We start from the raw sequence: 9315 nt of genomic DNA, 5'->3' as shown, positions 1-9315 counted from the left end.
GAGTCCCATGACTGTGAGATGGCCGGGATGGTGATGGGAGCCCTGCCTCCCCCTATCCCATCCTCAGAAGCCCCCAGTTGGAGAGTAATAGTGCAGGAGAAGCACTCACTCCTTCCGAGCTATAATCAGCAGCCACCACCTGCCTCATGGCCCAGGCCTCACAGTCTGGACAGCTGGGCCAGGGCTTCTGGGGGCCAAGAACCCCAAATGACCTGCCCAGCCCAGCCCAGGACCCCTGGGATGTCCTTTTAGCAGATACACAGAGAGGACATAAGTCCATTCCCAAGACTGCAGGGCAGGAGACACAAAAGGCCCTGATACAGAGGAGGGATGTGACTTGGCTCTAACACCGTTTCTAGCCCCCTTCTCTCCTCCTCAGCATCAGATTCCACCTCTGGGAACTCCCTGAGCAGGAGGCCATTCCTGGGACAAGGGTCTGCCCTACAAGGCCATGGAGCAAGCAGACTTCTCCTGTGGGAGGGATCCCTTTCCAGAGCCGGTGGTGTCAGGCCTGCAATTAGCCACACCACCTGTGGTGAGGCTGGTCCCAGGGTCTCTGGGTGACCGTGGAGGTGGAGGGAGCTAACCTCTGATGTCCTAGCCTGAGGCAGCCAAGAAAATGAGAAGGGGGGTGAAAGCATAGTGGGGAGTCTTGGGACCTCTTGCCAGCTCTTTTCTAGAGTCAGCTGGGTCACTCACAAGCTGGGTGACCATGGGCGAGCCACTCTGGGCCTCAGTTTCCCAATCTATAAAATGGGGAGGGGCTTATGACTGTAGCTAATTTCTAGAGTTTGTTGCAAAGACAATGGGGCCTCTGTGTGAGACACCTGGTCTGGCTGGATGGCCTGGGCAAGCCGTATGGTCTTGAGGAAGAGCCTCAGCTCCCTCCTCTGTAAAATGGGAGTAAAAGCAGTCCCCACACCTCACGGGGCCCAGGGAGATGCTGCGAGTCCGGTGCTTGCTTAGTCGATGAACAGTGCTTCCTTATTTCTCTCGTGTCCTTTAATCATGGTTGACATTCTTTGAGATGCAATTATTTTTAAAAAAGATAACCAGTAAGGGGATCTTAACCCTTGACTTGGTGTTGTTGGCACCACACTCTCCCAAGTGAGCGAACCAGCCATCCCTATATAGGGATCCAAACCCGCGGCCTTGGTGTTATAAGCAACACACTCTCCCAAGTGTGTCTCCCAATTTTTACCATCTGCTTTTATCACAAGAGAAAGCTGAGCTGAGTCTGCACGGCCAGGACATTGGAGGGGGAGGATTGGAGATAAAGGAGGGGAATTGGGAACAGAGCTGGGGAGGGGTCTGAGCTGGGCTCCCTAAGCTCCTGAATATGGGATGAAGCCAATGTCCTTGGAGCATGAAAGAGGTTCCAGAACATTCTGTTAGCTAGCTTTTTAGCCCCCATGCCAACAGCAGTGAAGTTCTCACCATGACAAAGAGAAGGAAGCTGGCTTAAGGGAGAGTGAAGTAGCTGGGTAGGGGACAGAGGGGAGCTGGAAACTCTATAATTTGGCCTGACCCTCATGCTCCCCAGTGGCACTGGCCACCTCCCAGTCTCTGCCTTTATCCCGCTCCCTCTGCAGCCTTGGGTGAAAACAATGAAGCCTCCCTATCTTCACTCCATTTCACGTAGAAGTCTTGATACTGGGCTGGGAGTCCAGGGCTCTGTCTAGGAACCCAGGAAAGCTTCCTGGAGGAAAGACCATCTGATCTGGAGGCTTTGAGGATCCTTCCCTTTTGAACCTGTGGCTGACTTGGAAGATTAAGGTGTATCAGTCACTCACACTTTAGTGAGAATTAGAGCTAAAAACTTGCTTTTCTCTGAATCTCCAAACTGGGCCTTGAAGGATGAATAGAAGTTTCATAGTCAGAGAAGCGTGTGTGTGTGTGAGTACGTGTAGGAGGAATTGCCTATTTCATATAACAAGCATTTTCTCACCTTCTGGAGACGAGGTACTCAGGGGGTCACAGAAAAGACCAAGGCACGGGCCTGTCCCAAAGCAGCTCACGGTCCAAACACGATCATCAAATAATAACAAAAGTGATAGTTCCCACACTCTGAGTGTGCACTCCTGGGGCTCAGCACATGAGAGGCACTCTGCATCTGTTGAGTGAATGAACAAGTGTATAAAACTTTCCAAGACCAACAAATCCTACTCCAGATTGCTGGAGGAGAGAGGGAAGGCACACGGGGCAGAGGGGACCGCACCAAGCCAAGCCCTGGTGGCCGTGTGGGGAGAGTTGGGACAGGAGTATAATGTGGAGAGCCAGGAACTAAGCCTCATCTCCTGTTCCTGGGGGTGCCAGGAAGCCACAGCAGGTTCTGAGCAGGGGAGGGAGGGCATAAGACGTAAGGAGGGTGTCAGGGCCCTGGGCCTGTCCTGGGCTCCAAGAGTTTTGGAGAGACGGCCCAGACCCGTTGACTAACTGGCCTTTCTCGCCCTTGTGAGCTGGAAGTGGTAGAAGCCAAAGGAGACAGAGACAGACAGAGACATAGAGGAGGAGAGAAAGAGAGACGAAGAGAGACAGAGGGAGGGAGAAGATGGGGAGACAGAAATCCACCAGAAAGAGGTGGCAGTAATCCAGGAAGGCTGCCCAGGGTGGTGGCAGGAGATGGGATGGAGACCTGACCCCCAGTCCCTAGAGGCAAGACCCAGAGGGGAGGAGAAAGGAGGACAGGAGTCTCCCCACATTGCAGCACCGCAACCCTGCACCCACCCGCAAGCCCTCTTCATTCCTCCCAACAACAGATGGGGAAACTGAGGCCACCCGGAGCACCCCCACCCCAGGCTGTGCCACAGCAGGTTTTCCTGGGCCAGCCCTGTGCCGGCGCCCACGTGGGATCTGTGTCACCAGCTTAAAAATGGGAATGGTTCAGCCTTTTTTTTTTTTCTTTTCTTTTAAGAAAACTCTAGGCCCAAATAAGGCGAGGGCTGCGGGGAGCCTGGCAAGCTGGCCAAACCCTCCTGAGCAGGCGAGTGGCGGCTGGCCCGGCGGCCTGGGCTTGGGCCTCCTCCAAGACTCGCCCGCGGGAGGGCGGTGCACCCCGGGAGGCTATAAGGGCCTCCCTTCCACACCCCCTGCTCCCTCGGCCCGGCAGCCACGTTGCCCAGCCATGGAGGCCATCAAGAAGAAGATGCAGATGCTGAAGGTAGACAAAGAGAACGCCATCGACCGGGCGGAGCAGGCCGAGGCGGATAAGAAAGCCGCGGAGGACAGGTGCAGACAGGTCAGGTGCCCTCCGCAGGGCGGCGCGGGGAAGGCCGGGCTCTGGGGCCCAGGGCCGGGGTCACGGAAACCTTGGTACCTGGGGGCTGGGTTGAGGGCAGGGGGCTGATGCTCTGGCAGAGGAGTGAGGGGACCAGGGTCTTCTCTGCAGGAGGGTCCCTAGGCTGGGGGAGAAGGGGATGACTGGACCCACCCCCGGTCACAGCAGTGGGTGCACAGTGAGTTGAGAGAGGGGGGTCGGGGAGAAGGGGGTCCGTGAGAAAGGCGTGCTGTGTGTGCTGGGGAGGGGCGCACTGGTTGCAGTGGCTGGGGGGACGCTGTGTGTTTGTTAGTGTATTCGTGTGTGTGAGCATTTCTCTGTGTGTGTTTGTGTATTTGCATGTGTGTGAGCATTTGTGCATACACGTGTGTCGTGTATGTCGTGTGTGTGTGTGTTTTGACTAGAGCGTGTGCAGGGGCAGAGGTGACAGAGTGAACGCATACAAAGGGGTGTGAGTGTGTGGGACGCTCCTGCAGTTGTTGGAAAGTGTGTGTGAAAGAGTGTGGATGTGTTTGTGAGTCTCTGTGTGTGTAGATGGCCGTATCGGTGTGAGTCTGTGTGTTGGGGTGAGAGGCTGGCTGTGTGTGTGCTTGGTGTGACAGTAATTGAATGTATGTGTCGAGGTGACTGTGTGTTTGTGTTAGCACACGTGTGTGTGTCGGGGCGAAAGTGGTCTTCTGTTAGCATGTGTGTGTGTGTGTGTGTTGGGGTAAGTGTGTTTCTGTTGGGGTGTGTGTGTGTGTGTGTGTGTCCCCAGGTGAGAGTGGCAGTGCAGAGCTGTGTGTGAGTGTGGGTGCCCCTGTGCTCGTGTGTCAGGGAGTACCCAGCTATGACAGGAGCCGGCAGGTCCACCTCAGCAACTGCCTGGGGAGGGTGGCAGAGTGTGGGTGTGTGGTGGGGTCGTCTGTGACCCACTAAAGGGGTGGCTGGGTGGGGGTCTGGGGGTCGGCAGGAGTGGGAAGAGAGTTGAGATCGGGCCTGAGCATTTCCATGTGTCTCTGTGTATCCGGGGGTGCCCCTGCCGTCCCTGCTGTAAGCCTGGGGGTAGGGGGAGCTGGGCTGCCCATGGCAGGCAGAGGGTAGGGGGCCAGTTCCTACCGCTTTGTAGCTCAGGAGCCCACACAGACCCAGAGCTGTGGGGATGAGACTCCCAGGAGGCCCTCGCAATAGGGGTGCACCAGAGATCTAATGGAGGATCAGTGGGCAGAGGCCTGGGCTGAGCAGTCCCCAAGGCGGTGGCTGTGGCTTGGGGCAGAGCAGTTGTCTTTGTCTGGGTGGCCAGAACAGGAGGTGGGAGGAAGAAATGCCCCCACCCACAGTGGTCTATTACCCTCAACAGAGCAACTGCCAAATCCTCGGGAGCCTCCAGGTCTCAGATAAGCCCCTGGAAATGCCCAGGACTGTGACACCAAGTGCCCAGCCCTTCCCAGTCCAGTCGCTGGGCCAGCCTGGCAGATAAAGGCAAAGACTCGGAGCTCAGACCAGCCCCATCCAAACTGGGGCTCAATCACTGGGGACCCAGAAGCAAACACCCTCACCTCTCTGTGCCTCGGTGGCCGCATGCGTGAGAGGAAGGAAGTAACAGTGGTGTCTTTCTCACCTCCATGGGAGGATTAGAGGTGACTGTGCAGGTGGAGCCCTTGGCCCGGCGCCTGGCATAAAGTAAGCGCTCAATAAATGTGGAATTATTTCCTGCCCTGCCCTACTTCCCCTTTGGGCCACCCCATCCCCCAGTGTCCCCAGGCTGCCCTCACAGTGACACATCCGCACAGGCCAACCCCACCCCAGTTTTCCCTGCCACAAATTCCCCTCCTCCTTCCTTGTGCCCCTCCCTGGCAAATACAGATGCTTACCCTGTGCTGGGCTCTGGATTGCTGGCTTCCATCCATCATTTAGCCCTCATTATGAGGGGTTTAGCCAGAGAGTCAGACAAAAGCAAGGTTATGGCTCTAATTCTTACTAAGGTGTGAGTGACTGATACAGCTTAATCTTTCAAGGTAGTCACAAATTCAAAAGGGAAGGGTCTCAAATCCCCCAGCCAGCTGTGTGGCCAGCAGGGGTGGGGACAGGTTCTCCAATATCCAGCTGGATTTTTATTCTGTATTTTGTTTTGTTTTCACAAAGCCACCCATTGGGGTAGACATGGGCCCAAATCCAGGTCTCCTAGCTTTATGACTCAGGGCTTGTTCCTGCATTTTTTTGAGCCCTCGGTGTTCTCACCTGTGAAATGGAAGCAAACGATGCTTTCTGATGGTCGAGAATGGAATCCAAGATCCCAGAGTTCTGAAGCAGAAGCCAGAGCAGTCCTGCCTGGGGATGGAAGCAGGAGGTGCTGAGGGGACTCAACTGACTTAGAATGCCTTATGCTGAAGGAGGCCAGAGAGAGTGAGTCTCGTGGCCAGCCTGAGTTCCAGGGACTCTGCAGCAATGTCCTGATTCCTGGCCCTGTCTGTCCAGTATGGGAACAGGTCAGGGAGGCCCAGCCCGGCAGCTTCCTGCCCACTCCCTTCCCAGGGCAGTGATATCCGCCACAACGGGCCTTTGACCTCACATCCTGCCTCAGCCCTGCCCTCAGGCCCCATTTGCAGGCCCTCCTGGCCATTTTATAGGCAGGGAAACTGAGGCCCAAAGAAGGATATTGACTTGCCAGGCTCCACACACCAGCGAACGCTTCGTGCGTGGAATTCGGACACAAGGAAAGGAACCCGATTCGTGTCCGTCTTATTTATTTTTCATACCCATCTCCCACCACTGGAGGGTTTGGGGTGTGTCAGTGATTCGTCCCACAATCTTCCTACAGTGCTCGGATGCTGGGGCCCAAGTGATCTCAGCCCCAGGCCTGACCCCTAGTAAGGCCCAGGCTGGGGGAAACAAAGTCAGACACAGATGCCCTCAGCCTTAGGAGTCAGGGCTGGACCAGAGGGAGGAACAGAGACTGGGAGCGCCCAAGGGTGGCGAGGGCTCTGCTCAGGGTAGCAGGGCAGGCCACCAGGGGCAGGAGGTATTGAGGCTGGGTGTGGAGGGCCAGTATGAGTCCTCCCAGCAGTGGGCAATATGGCCTAGTAACCAAGCAAACCAGCTTCAGGATCAGTCTAACAAGGCTTCAAAACCCACATCTGTATGGCCTTGGGCAAGTCCCTTCTCTTTTCAGGGACCATTGGCCCTTTTGTAACATGGGGCTTCAGTGAGACGGTATCTGTAACATGGGCCTGACACGTTTGAAATGCTCCATAGCCCCCTGCCTGCTTTATCCCAGGCCCCACATATTCTTGTCCACACATTGCCCCAAAAAAGTTGTCAAAACCCCAAGCCATCTTTACCCTTGATGAACTCAGTGATATCAAGTTAAGAGAGCCCTGCACTAGGCATACAGACAGAGCCCAGTAAATGCTGCAATCCACAGACCTGGAAGGAAGTCAGGTGGATGCTGGGTCAGGGCCGACCTGTGCCTTTAGAGAAATTGGCTTATTTTTTCAGTCAAGGCACAAGTTCAAAAGCAGCTACCAGCATATTCAGAGACCACCACGTCAAGGCTTCCATTTTGGAAATGGGGAAACTGAGGCAGAGAAGAGGACAGGGGTCACACATCTGGGATTTGGAATCAGGCTTTCAGGCTCCCAGTCTGGATTGAGGTCAAGTTGGGGCCCTGTAGACACTGACTTTGGCCTGAGCTGCTGTCAATCCTGGGTTGGACGCTGTTGCTTCCCCCCAGCTGACCATTGACATCCTCGGGGTGCCCCTGGGGACTCCAGACAGACCACTCCCTCCTGCTCTGTGCAGCATGTCAACTAGAGATCCTTGCACATCAGCCTCTTCCCCATTCCCCTCCCCACATCTGTAGGGCCTCCATCCTCCCCGCATCTCCTCCCCACCCCCAGCTCAGCTGTAGGACACTCAGTGGGCCCAAAGATGGGAAGGCTGGTGGTACTGCCTTGAGGCAGAGACCTTTTGAGAATTGCACACACACATGCACTCACACAGCACCTGGTACCTGGTACATTTTGCACATCTCAGGGGTGAGTGTGTAACCCAAATCAGATTCAGAGCTTGATCCAGAAGCCACAGGCACAGGAGCTTTTCTAATGTACCCTCTTCGGGAAGGAAGAGAAGAGAAGCAAGTCAGGGAGGGAGGAAGGAAAGCTGACTTGGCATGAGCGACAGGGACAGGAGCTTTGCCTTTGTCAGCTTGGGCAGCTATAATGAAACATTTTAGTCAGGGTGGCTTAAACAATAGACATTTATTTGTCACATTTCTGGAGGCTGGGAAGTCCAAGACCAAGGTGTTGGCAGATTAAAGAGCTGGTGAGGGCTCTTTACTAGGCTTATGGACGGCCGCCTTCTTGCTGTGTCTTCATATGCAAGAGGATGAGCCTGCTCAGGTCTCTTCCTCTTCTTTTAATCCCATCATGGGGGTTCCACTCTCATGATCTTACCTGAACCTAATCACCTCCCAAAGAACCCCACCTCCAATTATCATCACATTGTGGATACGGCTTCAACATATGGGGGAGTGGGGGGACACAAGCATTCATCCATAACAGGCTTATGTTCAGAAGAAGTGGGTTCAAATCCTGTGCTGTGTGACCTGGGAAAGTTCACTCCACCTCTCTGTGCCTCCTGCTGCGACGAGAAATCAGGAAGTGAAGTGGGGCCCAGCAAGGGCTGCCTGCCTACCCTGGGTGCATAGACAAGATCAGGTGTCAAACCACCTGAGTCACAAGTCAGATAAAGGCATGAGCAGGACATGGCCACACCAGCCCAGAGTGGGGAGGGGGAGGAGAGAGGTGCAGCCTGGGGGTGGCAGGGAAGGATTTCTGAGCTGACTCTTGACCTAGTGTGCTGGGGAATGATAGAGATGGAGAGGTGATGGTGGTCTGTGGTTTGTATCCCACAGATCTGAGCTGCTCAAACTGGGACAGTGGGAGGGAGTTGGCTGACTCGGGATAAACAGAGAGCACTGAAAATTTGGCGAAGGTAGGAGACATTTTAATTAAAATGAACCCAAACCAAACGTGCAAAAATGTTAAAGATTTAATCAGCCTTCAGAGAAAGTGGTCTTTGAGGGATGGGTCTCTTCCTGCCAAGCCCTCAAAGACCATAGTGGGTGCCAGCGTCTAAGTTCTTCAATCCTTCAGGATATTTTGGTGAGACAGTTTGAGAACCACTGCCTTGGGCATTGGAGAGCCATAGCAGGCTCTAGACAGGGGAAGGGCAGACAGACTTACTAGAAATTTTCTCTGGCTGCCAGTGTGGGGACCAGAACTAGAGGAAAATAGGATGTGGATGTGTGGGGTGGGGGTAGACCCAGAGAATGAGGCTCCCCTTTCTCCTTAACCCAAGATCACCAGGAGGCTGCACCCCTGAAATTGGAATGCAAAATGGAATGTGTGTTTCTGGGAAACGTGTTGGGACCCCAGTTTCCCAAAAGCTATAATCGATTCCCCTAGAGTATTGAGGACCCCAATAAGCTGGTCCCCAGGACAAGGGAAGGAAGCGAAAACATATTAGCAGGTAGCATTTATTGAGTAGTGCGTACAATTCTTCTCCCTGTCTTACAGATGAGGAAACTGAGGCCCGGAGGCAGAAGACTCTTGTGAATATGGGGGACATCCCTGCACCGCGGGGACGTGGCCCCCAGGCTGACGCGTCTTCCCATCTGTCCCCAGGTGGAGGAGGAGATGGTGCAGCTCCAGAGGAAGCTGAAGGAGACAGAGGACGAGCTGGACAGATACTCCGAGGACCTGAAGGACGCGCAAGAGAAGCTGGAGCTGACGGAGAAGCAAGCCTCCGACGTACGTGCGCAGTCACGGGCCCGCCTGCCGCAGCGCCAGGCAGGAGCCCCGGGGCCGGGCGGGCGGGCGGACAGCGCCGGAGGAGGAGCAGGAGAAGGAGGCGGTGCCTCCCGGCGCTTTCTCCAAATAAGTCCCGAAAAGGGGCACTTTCCAGTAGCGGCGGCCAGCGGTGCCGACGTCAGGCCCACCCCCAGCGGTGCTGACGGCGCCGGCCGGGCCGGGTGACCTCATCGCCCCGACGGCGGC

The 9315-nt window shown here is 55.3% G+C and overlaps 1 protein-coding gene across 2 annotated transcripts in view; it reads left to right on the top strand.

Moving 5' to 3' along the window:
- The first annotated feature begins 3118 nt into the window (after positions 1-3118).
- The window catches only part of TPM4 (tropomyosin 4), a 22202-nt gene continuing 16005 nt past the window's right edge, over positions 3119-9315 (top strand). For both annotated transcript variants that reach the window (XM_008587547.1, XM_008587548.1), the window contains exons 1-2: positions 3119-3238; positions 8944-9069. In XM_008587547.1, coding sequence (XP_008585769.1) covers positions 3125-3238; positions 8944-9069 — 240 coding nt within the window. In that variant the 5' untranslated portion in view covers positions 3119-3124. The remainder of the gene's footprint in view (positions 3239-8943; positions 9070-9315) is intronic.

This window comes from Galeopterus variegatus, unplaced genomic scaffold (assembly GCF_000696425.1).
Source record: "Galeopterus variegatus unplaced genomic scaffold, G_variegatus-3.0.2 Scaffold4422, whole genome shotgun sequence".
Taxonomy (NCBI): domain Eukaryota; kingdom Metazoa; phylum Chordata; class Mammalia; order Dermoptera; family Cynocephalidae; genus Galeopterus; species Galeopterus variegatus.
Note: the sequence above shows the minus strand (reverse complement) of the source record. Positions and strands in the feature narration are given on the sequence as shown.